The 18,028-nt window shown below is 41.1% G+C and overlaps 1 protein-coding gene across 2 annotated transcripts in view; it reads right to left on the bottom strand.

Moving 5' to 3' along the window:
• The window catches only part of LOC136880879 (uncharacterized), a gene marked incomplete in the record, with an annotated part of 321,955 nt that overhangs the window by 14,766 nt on the left and 289,161 nt on the right, over positions 1-18,028 (bottom strand). For both annotated transcript variants that reach the window (XM_068229264.1, XM_068229265.1), the window contains 1 exon segment: positions 15,876-15,924. In XM_068229264.1, coding sequence (XP_068085365.1) covers positions 15,876-15,924 — 49 coding nt within the window.

Here is an 18,028-nt window from a genome sequence, read left to right as displayed (position 1 = left end):
CTTCACACCTTGTAATATCAACAGCAATATGGATGTGTTCAGTATTGTGCCAGGTGAATTTGTAATTATAAGTAGGTATTAACTAAATTATCCTTTGGCCGAAGTTTCGGCCACAAAAGTTCTTCTATCCACAACCTCATAGGGTTCCTTCCACTATCTCCCCCTGTGGGTGGGGGCGGTCGAATAACACCCACGGTATCCCCTGCCTGTCGTAAGAGGCGACTAAAAGGGGCCCCAGGGGCTCTGAACTTTGGAGCGTTGGTTGGCAACCATGGGGCCCTCAGCTGAGTCCTGGCATTGCTTCCACTTGCTTGTGCCGGGCTCCTCACTTTCATCTAACCTATCCGACCTCTCTTGGTCAACTCTTGTTCTTTTCCGACCCCAACGCTATTAGGTTTGCGAGAGCTAGGGAGTCTTTCATTTTAATGCCCTTCGTGGCCCTTGTCTTACTTTGGCCGATATTTTCATTTTTCGAAGTGTCGGACCCCTTCCTTTTCTTCCCTCTGATTAGTGTTATATAGAGGATGGTTGCTTAGTTGTACTTCCTCTTAAAACAATAATCACCACCACCACCACTCATAACTTCATGCTGAGATTTCTTTAATTAAACCTCATTTTCACCCATAACAGGGAGATGTTTGATTAATTTCTAACTTCTTGAAAATCATATTGTAAAAGACAACATAACATACCTAAATGCAGATGGATGGTGACTGACTGAGAATTATAAGAGAAACAAGTCCATTTCGCAAAAAACATGCCCACACTGTGAAGAAACATACACCACTCTCTCTCAAAATAATTAACTAACATATTTAAATTGTTTTATGGGGTTAGATCCACCTTATCAATACAAATTTGCTTACTAAATCACTGTATATATCACACAAACATACATATGGGACTAGTTTCAACCCAAGTTCGAGCTTATAAGTTAACCAAGAAATCAAATTGGTATAGAACATAATAAGATGTTGTATGTACATTCTGATGGTCAATGATGGCCAACTTTGATCGTGCTAACATATCCAAAGTATATTAATACAAAACACATATTGTGAACTGTCAGTTATGCTAGGCTATGAAATATGGAGTGGAGATATACATTGGTAATATGTACAATTAACACGTTGAGTGCCAAGCGACCCCATATGGATACGTGAGAGTAGTCAAGATTTTGAACTTCACGTCCTCATATGGGGTCGTACGTTCGTTCTGAATCGAGAACTGTGCGAACCCATTTGGGTGCGCAGTATGTATGTATTCGAAACTGTATAAAGTCTCTTCCCGCCATCTGCTGGTTGTCTATTTAAGTACGTGCATAGTCCAGCTTCCATGCCTCAATTCCTGTTTTGGCGCAACCCCATATGGGTATTATTATTTATAAGCTTCATTTTCCGTATTGATTGGATTCAATTTATAGACAAGAAAAGTGTTCCACCGATCAGTACTTATTTATTGTGAATGCATTATTACACTAGTACCGGTTTCGGCCTGTCATGGCCATCATCAGCTAGTACGTAACATTTATGGTCATTAGACGAAATTACAAAGATGTTACGTTAGAGCCCCAGGGGCTCTGAACTTTAGAGCGTGGGTTGGCGACCACGGGGCCCTTAGCTGAGTCCTAGCATTGCTTCCACTTACTGGTGCCAGGCTCCTCACTTTCATCTATTCTATCCGACCTCCCTTGGTCAACTCTTCTTCCTTTCCGTCCCCGACGCTATTAGGTTTGCGAGGGCTAGGGAGTCTTTCATTTTCACGCCCTTCGTGGCCCTTGTCTTCCTTTGGCCGATACCTTCATTTTTCGAAGTGTCGGACCCCTTCCATTTTTCTCTCTGATTAGTGTTATATAGAGGATGGTTGCCTAGTTGTACTTCCTCTTAAAACAATAATCACCACCACCACCTTTTCCCCCTGTGGGTGGGGGCGGTAGAATAATATCCACAGCATCCCCTGCCTGTTGTAAGAGGCAACAAAAAGGGGCCCCAGGGGCTCTGAACTTTGGAGCGTGGTTTGGTGATCACAGGGCCCTCAGCTGAGTCCTGGCAATGTTTCCACTTACTTGTGCCAGGCTCCTCACTTTCATCTCTCTTTCATTTTCATGACATTTGTGGCCCTTGCCTTCTTTGGCCAATATCTTCATTTTTCGAAGTGTCGGACCCCTTCCATTTTTCTCTCTGATTATTGTTATATAGAGAATGGTGCCTAGTTGTACTTCCTCTTTAAACAATAACCACAACCACCACCACCACTTAGGTCTCTAATATCAGAGGTGGTTTGTGTCATTACATTTAATCATGGTTCAGCTGCTTTGTTATATGTCAATGAACTAATTGTGAAGTCCTATTATGGTGTAAAACATGGGGTGTGATATGGGGAAATATCATCTGATTTATGTCCAGTAGACCAGAGGGAATGTGTAGCCAAGTGGATCATGTACAGTTTAAATGTGGTATCAGCACAGCAATTATCTATGAATATTGAAATATGAATTAGTCAAGGAAGTGTGTGAATGTGTAAACATGTGAAGGTTCAAGTAATACTGTATATAGTATGGGTGGATCATCTCATTGCTGCATTGGATTCCTCCTGTGTGCTATCTGACTTTCTTGGATCCTTGTGTGGCATGTGGTTGGTGGGGATGGAAGGGAGGGTGGGTGGGGTTGCATTCGGTTGTAAGGGAGGGAGTGTGTATGTTAAAGGGACCCAAAAACAATGCAACAGTGTTCAACTATATCTAACTGTCAAACATCATCCCCAATCACATGAATAGAACCAGCTTTTGGGTGGTTAGGCCGTGTGCATTTTGCAGAGTTTCGCCCAGACGTGCCATTTGGGCTCATCCCTAATTGTACACATTACCAATGTATATCTCCACTCCGTGTTTCATAGCCAACCATAACTGATAGTTCTTGCTTGCTTCCTTGCTTGCTTGCTTGCTTGCTTGCTTGTTTGTTGTTTTAAGGGGCCTAACATCGAAGGTCATCGGCCAAAACTGATGGTTCACCATTGTGTTTTGTGTTAATATACTTCAGATATGTTAGCATGTTCAAAGTTGGCCAACACTAAACATCAGAATGTAAATACAGTTGTTTTGCGTAATTGTAATGGGAATGTGCTTTTTAAAAAGAAACTACTGTTTTTACGAAGTTTCCTCTTTGCCGACGTATGCGGAAGTGGAGTGATCGGGTTTTGGTGCTAAAACAGAACACAGAGTTTTGCCGAGTGACATTGTTGACCCTGAATTACTGGCGCCTTAATAAAGGCGAGTCCCCATCGCTCCACCTCTACCTTTGTCGTTTTTGACACACCGCTAAAGATTAAGATACATTATAAGCAAAGTGGGTGGTTTCAGTGCGGAAACAAAAGAAAATACAGTACATTTATTTGAATATGAAAATTTCTTTCGTGGGAACAACGGAGAAGTAAAATGTCCATGATGCCGATATCTGGTATTTACTGTTGAACAGGAGTTTTGTCATTCAGCTGCTTTTGATTAGCCATGGAGAACAGAAAAAGCAAAAGTTATACGAGAAGCGGACGCTAATCCACACAAAACAAAAACTGAAATCGCTTCAGACTTAGGGATTGCTCATACCTCGCTATGTACAGTCATCAGTAAAAGAAAAGCTATTTTGGATGGGTTCTTAAAACTGACTTCAAAATAAGCAAAGTGCAGCCGTCAGCAAGAAGGATGGTACGTAGATTTGGAGAAAGCACTTTTCACATGGTTCCAGAAAAAGCGGGCTGCAGCTCTACCAATTAGTGGCAGCATGCTGATAGATTTAGCTAAAATTATGAGTATCACTGCTGCTTTCAAGGCTTCATCCCCCTGTGGGTGGGGGCGGTAGAATAACACCCACGGTAACCCCTGCCTGTCGTAAGAGGCGACTAAAAGGGGCCCCAGGGGCTCTGAACTTTGGAGCGTGGGTTGGCAACCACGGGGCCCTTAGCTGAGTCCTGGCATTGCTTCCACTTACTTGTGCCAGGCTCCTCACTTTCATCCATCCTATCCGACCTTCCTTGGTCAACTCTTGTTCTTTTCCGACCCCGACGCTATTAGGTTTGCGAGGGCTAGGGAGACTTTCATTTTCACGCCCTTTGTGGCCCTTGTCTTTCTTTGGCCGATACCTTCATTTTTTGAAGTGTTGGACCCCTTCCATTTTTTCTCTCTGATTAGCGTTATATAGAGGATGGTTGCCTATTTGTACTTCCTCTTAAAACAATAATCACCACCACCACCTTTCAAGGCTTCACCAGGATGGCTGCAAGGATTTGAAGATCATAATGGAAACACAGGGAGAACAATTTGCGGTGACTCAAAATCTGCGGACGACGTCACGGTGCAACACTGGAAAGAAGAGTTTCTGCCAGGTATCGTAAGCGATTATCAGCCTCCAAACATCTACAACTGTGATGAGACCAGCTATTCTACAATCTCCTTCCTAATAAAACATTAGCTGAAAAAGGTGACTCATGCCATGGAGGGAAGAAAAGTAAAATTCGTGTGACAGTACTTCTCGCCACCAATGCAGATGGATCTGACAAACTTCCTCCACTTGTGATAGGAAAATCAAAGAATCCAACGTGTTTTAACGGTGCAAAAACAAAACCTAAGGAATATGAATCCAGTGGAACATTGGTTGAAAAAACTGGCCATTAAAATGAAAAGAGATACAGAAGAAGATCCTTCTTATTATGGATCGATGTGCAGCACATCCATCTCAAATCGTTCTGGAGAATGTCTGAGTGGAATTTTTCCTTCCTAACTGTACCAGTGTTCTACAACCGCTTGATTTGGGCATCATTGCAAATTTCAAAGTGCATTATAGAAAAATGCTGGTTCAACATTTAATAACACTGAGTGATGTAGGAAATGAATCTCTCTCCATCAATTTGCTACAAGCCATTGACTTTATTTCGGCTGCCTGGAAGCAGGTGTCATCCTCCACATTCAGCAACTGTTTCCGCAAAGCTGGTATCTTACTAGAAGAGGCTGCCTCTAATGATGATTATGGGGACGAAGTTTTGTCTGGCAATGAGCAAATGCTACCGGAGGGTGTAGAATTCAATACTTTTGTGCATTTCGATGACAATCTGGCTGTATGTGGAGAACTCCAGATGAAGAGATTATTGCTGATGTGTTGATGATGGACCAGCTACAAGGGAGAAAATGACTTAAAACTCGACACCTGAAATGAGTGAAGTGTTAAGTGCAATTGAAGTTTGTAGCCGTTACATCAGTGTGAAAAATTGTAGTGAAAATGCTTTGAATTCATTCCTAAGTTTGCTAAAGGAGGTTTATACTCTTAATGCAAGAAAAATGAAACAAGCCAAACTATCTGATTTCTTTAAGGCTGGGCCAAGTTCAAATTAATATTTTCTGTCTTAATGTATTTATTATTTGCAAGGATTTACACATGGTTTTTTCAGTGAATATGTGATGTATTGCGTAAGTCTGATTTCTAAGTAATTCTGAGTTACAAGTAGTTTTTTATCTTCCCCTTGATATACATATATGTCAGGTTCAACTGTACATCTTATTATGTTCAATACCAATTTGATTTCAAGGTTAACGTATAAGGCTGATCATGACCCCAACTTGGGTTGAAACTAGTCCCATATAGATGTATGTAAATAATAAAGTGATTTAATAAACAATTTTATATTGACTAGGTGGATCTAACCCCATAAAACAGTGATCAGTCATCATTATGGCACATGAAACTTATCTACTTTGATAACATATTTCATTTTAGTACCTACCTAATTCTTAATCCTCCCAGGTTTTCTTCGCTTCAAGTAGAACATTGAAGAAGTCTCGGTTGTGTTCTGTTCCTCTGAAGATGTAGTGTCGTGCTCGTACTTTCTTGAAGAATTCCACTGTGGTGTAATAGAAATAAACGCTGTGGGTGGGGGCGGTAGAATAACACCCACGGTATCCCTTGCCTGTCGTAAAAGGCGACTAAAAGGGGCCCCAGGGGCTCTGAACTTTGGAGCGTGGGTTGGCGACCACGGGGCCCTTAGCCGAGTCCTGGCATTGCTTCCACCTACTTATGTCAGGCTCCTCACTTTCATCTATCCTATCGGACCTCTCTTTGTCAACTCTTGTTCTTTTCCGACCCCGACGCTATTAGGTTTGCGAGGGCTAGGGAGTCTTTCATTTTCACGCCCTTCGTGGCCCTTCTCCTCCTTTGGCCGATACCTTAATTTTTCGAAGTGTCGGACCCCTTCCATTGTTTCTCTCTGATTAGTGTTATATAGAGGATGGTTGCCCAGTTGTACTTCCTCTTAAAACAATAATCACCACCACCACCACTCTCAACTTGGGAGCGTAGAATGGCGAACACGGAGCATTAAGCTGAGTCCTGGAATTGATTCCATTTACTTGTGCCAGGCTCCTCACTTCCATCTACCCTATCAGACCTCCCTTGGTCAACTCTTGTTCTTTTCTGACCTGGATGGTAATAGAGCACTCGAGGCCTAGGGAGTCTTTCATTTTCACGCCCTTCATGGACCGTATCTTCCTTTGGCCGGTATCTTCATTTTTCAAAGTGTCGGATCCCTTCCATTTTTTCTTTCTGATTAGTAGGCCCTATTGTATAGAAGATGGTTGCCTAGTTGTAACTCCTCTTAAAACCTTTAACACCACCACCAGCATCACTCTTCTCATTTTCATGAAAGTCGTCTCTTTCCTATTAAAATTCATTCCTCCAACCATCTCTTCATCATCAGTAGATTGAATTTCTTGGTCTTCCCCCTATGGGTGGGGGCAGTAGGATAACACCCGCGGTATTCTCTGCTGGTTGTAAGAGGCGACTAAAAGGGGCCCCATGGGTTCTGAATATTGGAGCCGGAGTTGGCGACCACGGGGCCCTTAGCTCAGTCCTGGCATTGCTTCCACTAACTTGTGCCAGGCTCCTCACTTTCATCTATCCTATCTGACCTCCTTTGATCAACTCTTGTTCTTTTCTGACCCCGATTCTATTAGGTTTGCGAGGGCTAGGGTGTCTTTCATTTTTCTTCTTTTTGCTGATTTTTTCATTTTTCGAAGTGTCGTGTTCCTTCCAATTTTTCCCTCTGATTAGTGTTATATAGATGATGGTTGCCTAGTTTAAACAATAATCACCACCACATGTTGTTATAGGCTCCATTCTCATCGCATGCCCCTACAACTCTAGTCTGGATGTACTGATTCGGTCTAATAGGGATGTCTTTATTCCGGCTTCTTTCCTCACCTTCTCATTTGTCCAACTTAGTCTTCTGGATGGTGGATCTAAGAAATTTCATCTCTGAAGCTTGCAGTCTTGATGAATCTCTTTTTGTTAGGGTGCACGCTTCAATACCATAGGTCAATATTTGTATGAAATAGCTATTAAGCATCATCAGTTTGGCCAGTTTTGGAATCATGTTGTCCCATGAAAGTATTCTTACTTGTTGGTATAATTCTAATCCCTTTCGCATTCTGTTTGTAATTTCCCTTCTGACCAAATTATCACTGGAGATTACACTTCCAAGGTAAGGAAAACTATCCACATACTCTAGCTGGTAGCAACCTAGTTGTACACTTGCTGGGCGCCCAACTCTGTTGACTGTCATCACCACTGTCTTGATCTCGCTGATGTTGAGGTTATATTTCTGGAGCAGGAATTTCCATACGTTGAGTCTGGTCTGTACTTCCTCCTTTGCTTCACCCCAAATCATTATATCATCAGCAAAGGCCACTGCATTCAGTTCACCTAACTTTCCCTTGGTGTTCTTCATTATATTGTCCATAACAGTGATGAACACCCCTGTGGGTGGGGGCTGTAGAATAACACCCACGGTATCCCCTGCCTGTTGTAAGAGGCGACTAAAAGGGGCCCCAGGGGCTCTGAAATTTGGAGCGTGGATTGGCGACCACGGGGCCCTTAGCTGAGTCCTGGCATTGCTTCCACTTACTTATGCCAGGCTCCTCACCTTCATCTATCCTATCCGACCTCCCTTGGTCAACTCTTGTTCTTTTCCGACCCCGAAGCTATTAGGTTTGCGAGGGCTAGGGAGTCTTTCATTTTCATGCCCTTCGCGGCCCTTGTCTTCCTTTGGCCGATACCTTCATTTTTCGAAGTGTCGGACCCCTTCCGTTTTTTCTCTTTGATTAGTGTTATATAGAGGATGGTTGCCTAGTTGTACTTCCTCTTAAAACGTTAATCACCACCACCACTAACAGTGATGAACAGTCGCGGGGACAGTGCACTTACTTGCTGAACTCCACCCATGATGACCGACCTTCTCCAATTTGTACACAGCAAGTACAGTCTTTGTACAACATCTGAATTTTCCTTACCAGTCCCTCAGGCACGTTTCTTTTCCTCAGGCACTCTCAGATCTTATCTCTTATAACACTATCATAGGCCTTTTCTATACCCAGGAACACAATGACCAGGTTCTTGCCTTTCTCCCAATACTTTTCCATGAGCATGTAGGTGCTAAAAATTAGATCTACTATTGATCAGTTACATTTGAATGCATATTGCACTTCCTCTAACTGTGGTTCATTGATGTTTGTCAATCTGCTTTCTATGATCTCTAGAATATTTAGCCCATTATTATTCCTTGATAACTGGTGGGTTTCTGTCTGCTGCCTTTCTTAAATGGGGGAATTATAATGCGCTTGCTCCAATCTGCAGGTATTTTATTGTTTGTCCATACAGCATTTAGTACTCTGTGCAGCCACTATATGCCCTGGATGCCTGCTGTCTTTATCATGTCTGCATTCACTTCATCTGCACCTGAAGATTTTCCTGTAGGCATAGATTTATAGGCTGTCTCAGTTTCTGTCCAGGTGATGGAGAGTTCCTCATTTTAGGCTTGAATTTCCGGTTCTGTATTTTGTTCTTCAACTGGTCTATTCAGTATATGGTCAAAATGGTTCTTCAGGACTTTTCTCATGTCACTTTCTGTCTTAATCAGATTTCCATTTTCATCTTCAAGTGTCTTTATGCTATTCATTGGTTTCCTTTTACCTCTGATAACACTATACAGTAGTTTCTCATTACCTCTGCTGTCTTCCTTCAGTTTCTGAGTGAATATATTCCATGCCTTGGTCTTTTCTTCTGTAACTGTTCTTTTAATGTCCAGTTTCTTGTTTCAGTATAATTGTTTGAGTTTTCTTATCTTGGCTTTGTCTCTAGTAAGATCCGGTTTATTTTTCTCCTGATTCCTTTCTTTCTGCAAGAAATTTCTTTCCCTGACTGCTGCTCTCACTGTTTCATTCCACCAGGTGTTTCCTTCTCCCTTGTTTTCATGCTTGTCTTGCCACAAACTTCATTTGCTTCCTTAAACAATGTGTCCACTCTGCCTCTCCATTTTTCCTTTCATCTCTTGGTAACAGGGTTTTTATCTGGTTCTGGTACTCAGGTTTCCTATATGTTTTCTGGAGTTCTCATACTTTGATTTTTGGCATTTTCCTGTTCTGTAATTTTGTCATATAAAAGTTTCTCAGGTCCACTACTAATAGATGGTGGTCACTATCAAGACTATCGCTGGGTATTACTCTGACATCTGTTACCATTCTGCTCCTTTCTTCACCTGAGATGACATAATCAATTACAGTCTTTTGTAGTCCATCCCAGCTGTATCATGTCTTCTTATGGCTCTGTCTCTTCTTGAACCAACTATTTTTCACCACCAACCTATTCCTCATACAGAAGTCAAGGAGATGTTCACCTTCTATATTTCTTCCACCATATTCATGAGGTCCCATTACTTTCTCATATCCTGTTCTATTTGTTGCAGTCTGTGCATTCAGATCTCCTATAATGATTACTCTCTCTTTACTAATAATTTTATCCAAATCATCAAGAAACTAGTTCTTATCCTCTTGACAACATCCAGTTTGAGGTGCATACACCTGCTCCAGAGGTAGCTTTTCTTTCCCTACACACACAGTCTCCTTTATTATTCTGCCACAACATACTGAATGTCAGCGACTACTTCTAGATCTTTACTTATGATGAAAACACCATTCCTCATCTCTTTGTCATTTCCATGCCAATAGAATGCATACTGTTTTCCTGATGTCTTAATTCCTTTCCCTCTCTATTTAGCTTCACTCAGCCCAGTATCATTAATTTCCTCCTGTACATGAGGTCCACTAGTTCTTCATTCATTCATGGTGAAATACTAAGAGGTGAATATAAAACCTGTTTGTGTGGGTGTCATTTTACCAGTGTCTAAGTTTTCCCTTTCTGGTCCATTAGGTCCCTTCAGTTCTTCAGTCTCAGGAGATTGATCCCCCTGTGGATGGGGGCAGTAGAATAACACCCATGGTATCCCCTGCCTGTCGTAAGAGGCAACTAAAAGGGGCCCCCTGGGGCTCTGAATTTTGGAGCATGGGTTGGCAGCCACGGGCCCGTAGCTGTGTCCTGGTATTGCTTCCACTTACTTGTGCCAGGCTCCTTACTTTCATCTATGCTATCCGACCTCCCTTGGTCAACTCTTGTTCTTTTCTGACTCCGAAGCTATTAGGTTTGCGAGGGCTAGGGAGTCTTTCATTTTCACGCCCTTCGTGGCCAATGTCTTCCCTTGGCCGAAATCATTTTTTGAAGTGTGGGATCCCTTCCATTTTTTCCCTCTGACTAGTGTTATATAGAGGATGGTTGCCTAGTTGTACTTCCTCGTAAAACAATTATTACCACCACCAACAACGTACTTTCAACTACATTATCTGCCCTCCATTGGTCAACTCATGTTCTTTTCTGACCCCGACGCTATTAGGTTTGCGAGGGCTAGGGAGTCTTTAATTTTCACGCCCTTCGTGGCCCTTGTCTTCCTTTGGCCGATATCTTCATTTTTCGAAGTGTCGGACCCCTTCCAATTTTTCTCTCTGATTAGTGTTATATAGAGGATGGTTGCCTAGTTGTACTTCCTCTTAAAACAGTAATCACCACCACCACCTTCCTCCTTTTCCTTACTGTTATCAAGTTTCTCCTTTTCTAACAAGGTCCTCCAGACTCTTCTTCTTCTTCAAATTTAACAGGCTAATCATCTAATAGTTACATCAACTTTGGTTGAAGTAATATGGTATCCTCCTGTTTGGTTTTGAGATGTTGTTCCACTTAAGTAGATTTTTCCTTGTTATTGTTAACAGATTATGATTCTTTTACTTTTAAGGGTTTTATCATCTCTATTTTTAACAGGTTCTTTTCTTCTTCTCCATCTCTCCCACTGTTGCTTGATGCAGTTCAACAAGTTGTTTATCCTCAATAACCTCCTCCTTCTTTAGTGTAGGTCTCTTCTTATTTTCCATTCTGTGGCTGTTTTAAGGATTTGTGATCATGGAACTGAACTTCCTCTTCTTTTTTAGTGAAGTATTCTGCATCACTTTCTCTTCTGGAGTAGTCTCACTTCCTTGAATATTCAGTATCCTGTTCAACATGAACTTCATGAGTTTCTTTTCACTAATTTCTACTGATATTTTACCCTCAGTCAACAACATAAGCTCAGTTTTTTTAATTTTTCTGGCTCCTCTGTGGAAACATTTGGAAGTTGCTTCTAATACATCAAACTTCTTGAATTTAGTGTCTAATATTTATCTGCCCAACTTGGTAATATTTTCACTTTCTTCTCCTTTGTTTCTTCTTCCCTTTATTCTTACTCATCCTGTTTATCCTTTTCTTCTGTTTCAGTTACTTGTTTCTTCTATTATCAGACTTTGATTGTGCTAACAGTTCTTGAAAATCAGGTACTTTTTCTGCAACACAAGGAGCCTCTTCTACTGCACCTAGTATGATGTCTGTAATTTTGCTTTCTTTTTCTTCTGGAACAGCTCTCACTTTGGTAATTTCCATTTCTATTAGCTCTTCTCCCTTTATTTCTGTGAACCTTTTTTTTTTTTGCGGTATACTCTACTTCTTCCTTTTTTAAATCTTTGTCTCTCTCTTCCTGCTTTATTGGCATCCAGGTGAGGGAATTAAGGCTTCTTCCAAGATGGGTGCCGCTGAGACAACCAAATGACCACAGACCACAAAAGCAGCAGCCATTCCAGAAGCAAACTTCACTGCGATTACACAAACTAAGCCAGCTACTGCTCTTATGAGTACTCCAGTAAAGCCAAAAATTGATAAAATTACATGTAAACAAGAACCAACAAAACCGAAGATTGAAATGATTAAATCATTGTAGAGAAAAAAGACTAGTGTAAAACATGAACGGAGATAATCAAAACCAAAGTGAAACACAAAGCTAAAACTGAAACAAAGAACAAGCCCTCTTGATCAAGCAAGAGGAAATATGCTCTGAGCACTGGATAATCTTCTCCAAAACCAAAGAGACATAGAAAAGTTAATAAAACTGAAACAATGAAGGCAACACCAGCTAAAAGTATATAATTGGTTTGCCGTTGAAAATCATAATTTTTCCAGCATTGTTTGCTAGCATTTTGCCCCAGTGTGCCAGTTTGGGCTCATCAGTTGGTAACTAGCACACCTACCATGATTTATAGTTAGTGCATATAGTGGAGGGCACTGCATAGGCACCTGGAGATGCAGGCAGTGCCAATGCATTATGAGAGATTTGGTTTCTTTTAAAGAAATTGGTGCCTGTTAGGCCATCAGATGAGATTTCAATTTCCATAGGAAACAAAGTATTTGTTTCGGATGAGTAAATTTATAATTCGAATGTAATTGGTCTGTAATTGGAAATTAAAATTCTTTGTGTTAACTCTATCTTGAGTGCCAGCGTTTCACCCCAGTGTGCTAATTTGGGCTTAACTATTGGTAATTAGCACCCTACCAAGACGCATAGCACTGAGAATTTACCAGTTCACAGTTTGCACGCAGTGTCACAATCCTGTGTGATGTAAGCAGTATGTTCACTCCCAACAGCCTTCGTTCACTGTTCCTTGCCGATCCCACGTCGAAACCTCGCATGCTGCACGAGACTCAACGATCTCTTCACAGCAGCTGGACCGAGATACCCAGCTCCTTGATGACAGACAGACAGAACGAACACTCAGTTCCAAGGACAGAACATTTGCGGAGACTGGCTCACAGACTGCCTCTTCAACTCAGAGCAACTTCAACTCGAACTGTCACTGTCGACAACGGTACTCCTCAATGGAGCTCACCCTCAAACTGAAATGACTGCACTCGCTCAGTACTCCACAGTTGCTCTCCTCAACAGCACTTACTCTCAGAGTGAACTGATTGCAATGTTGCACATTCACTGTCCATTCACACACAGCAGGGGACTGAGCGCTGTAAGTGCTGTGTGTGAATGGACGGTGAATGCGGAACAGTACAGTCAGCTCAGTCTGAGAGTGTAGGAGCGCCACTGTGGAGCACTGAGGTAGTGTAGTCAGTTCAGTAGGAGTGCCGCTGTGGACAATGACAGTTCGAGTTGGAGTCACTTTGAGTTGAGGAGGCAGTCTATGTGTCAATCTCTGTGAGTGTTCTGTCCGTAGAGTCGAGTGTTCGTTCTGTCTGGCTGTCATCGAGAAGTTGGTTCTCTCGCTCCAGCTGCTGTGAAGTGAACGTTGCCTCTCAAGCAGCATGGCAGGATTAGACATGGGAATGGCAAGAAACTGTGAATGAAGACTACTGGGAGTGAACTGATCATGTACATCATACAGGATTGTAAGACTGATACATGCAAACTGTGAACTTAGTGGCCAAGAAAGACAAAAAATTTAGTTAACTAAGAATTTTGAAAAAACACAAGAATTTAGAATATCACTTAGAATTTTGAAAAACTAGAATTTAGATAATCACTGAGAATTTTGAAAAACACAGAGAATTTTGAAATCACTGGGAATTTGGAAAAACTAGAATTTTAAAATCACAGAGAATTTTGAAATCACTGAGAATTTGGAAAAACTAGAATTTAGAAATTCACTGAAAATTTGGAAAACTGAAATTTAGAAAAAAAAAATCTCATAGGAGCAGTATTGTCAAATTTTGTGTAGATCTGGAAAGAAAGAAAGAAAGACACATGAGATTTTTAAAAGTTCCATTATGAATTATTTATTTGTCTTATGGGCCTTTGCAGAGGCCTTGAGAAGGTCATTTGATTTGATGCCCATGAACAACCTCCACATCTGTGAGTATGGGGCCCATAAGGAGGATGAAATCTAATGATAAATTTAGCACAAACAGCCCATACCTGAGCCATACAGTTTAACCAAAGAAGGTAAAATCCCTGACAAAGATGTGGTTGAATATACCCATGGTATTTCCTGCCTGACATAAAGGGTGAATAAAAGGGGCTTTCAACTTCAGAGTGTGGGTAGGGGTGGTTGAACATACCCATGGTATTCCTCGCTTGTCATAAAGGGTGAACAAAAAGGGGTTCTAGGGGCTCTCAAATTGTCCCCTGTAAGTGGGGGTAGTAGAATATACCACAGCACCCCTGCCTCTTATAAAGCGAATAAAAGAGGCCCCAGGACTCTCAACCCCCTGTGGGTGGGGCGGTAGAATAACACCCACGGTATCCCCTGCCTTTCGTACGAGGTGAATAAAGGGAGCCCCAGGGGCTCTGAACTTTGGACCGTGGGTTGGCAACCACGGGGCCCTTAGCTGAGTCCTGACATTGCTTCCAATTATTTGTGCCAGGCTCCTCACTTTCATCTATCCTATCTGATCCCCCTGTGGGTGGGGGCGGTAGAATAACACCCACGGTATCCCCTGCCTGTCGTAAGAGGCGACTAAAAGGGGCCTCAGGGGCCCTGAACTTTGGGGCGTGGGTTGGCGACCACGGGGCCCTCAGCTGAGTCCTGGGATTGCTTCCACTTACTTGTGCCAGACTCCTCACTTTCACCCCCCTGTGGGTGGGGGCGGTAGAATAACACCCACGGTATCTCCTGCGTGTCGTAAGAGGCGACTAAAAGGGGCCCCAGGGGCTCTGAACTTTGGAGCGTGGGTTGGCGACCATGGGGCCCTCAGCTGAGTCCTGGCATTGCTTCCACTTACTTGTGCCAGGCTCCTCACTTTCATCTATCCTATCCGACCTTCCTTGGTCACCTCTTGTTCTTTTCCGACCCCGACGCTATTAGGTTTGCGAGGGCTAGGGAGTCTTTCATTTTCACGCCCTTCGTGGCCCTTGTCTTCCTTTAGCCGATATCTTCATTTTTCGAAGTGTCGGATCCCTTCCATTTTTATTTCTGATTAGTGTTATATAGAGGATGGTTGCCCAGTTGTACTTCCTCTTAAAACAATAATCACCACCACCACCATCCTCACTTTCATCTATCCTATCCGACCTCTTTTGGTCAATTCTTGTTCTTTTCCGACCCCGATGCTATTAGGTTTGCGAGGGCTAGGGAGTCTTTCCTTTTCACGCCCTTCGTGGCCCTTGTCTTCCTTTGGCCGATATCTTCATTTTTTGAAGTGTCTGACCCCTTCCATTTTTCCCTCTGATTAGTGTTATATAGAGGATGGTTGCCTAGTTGTACTTCCTCTTAAAACAATAATCACCACCACTATCCTATCTGACCTCCCTTGGTCATCTCTTGTTCTTTTCTGACCCCGACGGTATTACGTATGGAGGCCTAGGGAGTCCATCATTTTCATGCCCTTAGTGGCCCTTGTCTTCCTTTGGCCGATACCTTCATTTTTTGAAGGTTGATCCCTTCCATTCTTTCTCTCTGATTAGTGTTATATAGAGGATGGTTGCCTAGTTGTACTTCCTCTTAAAACAATAATCACCACCACCACCACCACCACCACCAGGACTCTCAACTTGTGACTAAGGGTGGTAGAATATATCCACAGTATTCCCTGCCAGTCATGAATGCCAAGTTGTACTTCCTTTTAAAGCAATATTCATCACCAAAGGATTATACCTAAAATAATCTCTATAAACAGACTTATTTTGTGTCCATAGACTAAGCTCACCTGAAGTTTTAACGCCGGGAGGGGCGTGGCCGAAAATTATAACGTGGACCTGAAACAAAACATATTTAGTTGTATTTTGTTGTATGCTCAAATACTTCCGGAATATTTATCAAGGAATAATATTTTGATACCTGCAATAGTTATATTTAAAAAGGGTGCAACTTAAATAACAGGCGAGTGTGTCTCAGTATACAAACACAATCACATAGCATATACATCGTTCACCAAGTTGAAAGAAGAGCTAGCTAATGCAGCCCTGCTTGCTCACCCATAACCTGATCTACTCTTAATCTTAATGGTTGATGCTTCGGACTATGCCATAGGAGCATCCCTACAGCAGCTGACGGCAAAAATGCCAGACCCACTCACAATCTTTTCCAAACTCTTCATATTCAAATACTGCAATATTGGCTACTGCCGTGAACAAAGGGTGTAGTGTAGTCAAGTAAATATAAATAAAAATCAGCTGATCTTGTATTCCGATCATTTGTAGTTCTGAGTAGGTAGGTAAAGTATCTGTAATTTATATTTCGCTCCCTCGATCTTTCACTAGTTTTGAGTGGTTAGCTAATAATAATAAAGTTCCTATATCCCAATAATTGCAGTTCAAGTCCCTGGCGAAGTAGGTGTAGTTTTGACAGAAATATTTGTGAGAAATTATTGTAGACAGCCTCATATTTTTCAGTAATTAAGGACACTTTTATTCTCCATCCTGTGGAGTAGAGAAAATAATGGTAATCCACCAGCTTTAATAATCACATAATCACACTTCAGTTGAGAATTGTAGTGAAGATACGTTATATTCGTGTTTTTCTTTGTGTATAGTAACCCTTTCGAAACTTTAGCATTTAACCAAATACAAGTTCTCATTTCTAATAGAGCATAGTAGGATAAAGTAGCACTAATAATAATTTTCTGCCTACGTGTTTGACTTTGTTGGTAATCCTTGAGTACGGTAGTACTTGCGAATTTCAAATTCAAGCCTAACTGAAGTTTTCATTTCTATTTGTGCTTAATAATAATCGAATGTAATTAGGATAAGTCTGAACGCAGTTTACAAACTATTGTAGTGTATCGTAGTAACTGTTTAGAAATTAGAGTGCTTATGAGTAGTCTTGCAAATTTCAAACTTTAATTGTAATTTCCATTTTTGTTTGTGCTTAGTAATAACCTGTTGTAATTAGGATACTTCTGAACATATTTTAAAATTATTGTAGTGTATTATAGTAGGTATCTTATTATAAATTAGTGTGTTTATTCTATTACTGTGAAATATTTGTGTAGTATATTATCTGTAATATCTATCATATCTGTGGTATCAGTATTAACTTTCTTACTAGAATACTGTTGCAGTAATTAGGGTAGACTTAACTGCAGTTTAGAATTGTGTAGGCCTAATTCTTGTGTATTACTTTTGGTTTTCAGTAATTAACAGCAATTTTCATTCTGTTAGGGTGTTGTAGAAAAATAAAATTGTACAACTAAGTAGTATTGTAGTGTAGTAGTAGCTTATATTAATTACCTTGTTGTTGTGTGATCTTTGTGAACTATCCTAGATAATATTTCTTTCCTTTCATTTTTATTATGCACAGTGTAACCTCATTGTTACACACATACACAAATGAATGCAATTATACATGATAAAAATAAAATAATAATAATAATAATAATAATAATAATAAAGGCAGATTTAAAATGTTTGATGCAATTAAAGGTATTAGAGTGCATGCACATTTTCACAAGAAAACAACAAACAGAAACGGTCAGGTTAAGCAACATGACGGGTAAGGAAAGATTAGTGGAAAGCGGTGGGTCCATACCCAGGCGGTGAAACGTATTGGCAGTGCTGAAGAAGCGAAATCAATGGTGATTCCATTTCAATAAATAGTTTACTTAATAATTGAAATGGAATTAACACGCAAAATGTGGTTGAACAAAATTACACTTTAACAGGGGTTATGATTCTAACAATAATTACGAAAAATTACCTAGCAGGTTCAAATTCAGTGATGCTACTTTATATAACTTTAGGAAGGAACATCTCACGCAATGTTCAAAGGACTGTCAGAAAGAATAAAATAATTAAAGTAACATTATACAGTCAGAAGGATATACACGGAAAAAGGAAAACACAACATTTAAAATGATTATCT

Source organism: Anabrus simplex, chromosome 9 (assembly GCF_040414725.1).
Source record: "Anabrus simplex isolate iqAnaSimp1 chromosome 9, ASM4041472v1, whole genome shotgun sequence".
In the NCBI taxonomy this organism is placed as follows: domain Eukaryota; kingdom Metazoa; phylum Arthropoda; class Insecta; order Orthoptera; family Tettigoniidae; genus Anabrus; species Anabrus simplex.
Note: the sequence above shows the minus strand (reverse complement) of the source record. Positions and strands in the feature narration are given on the sequence as shown.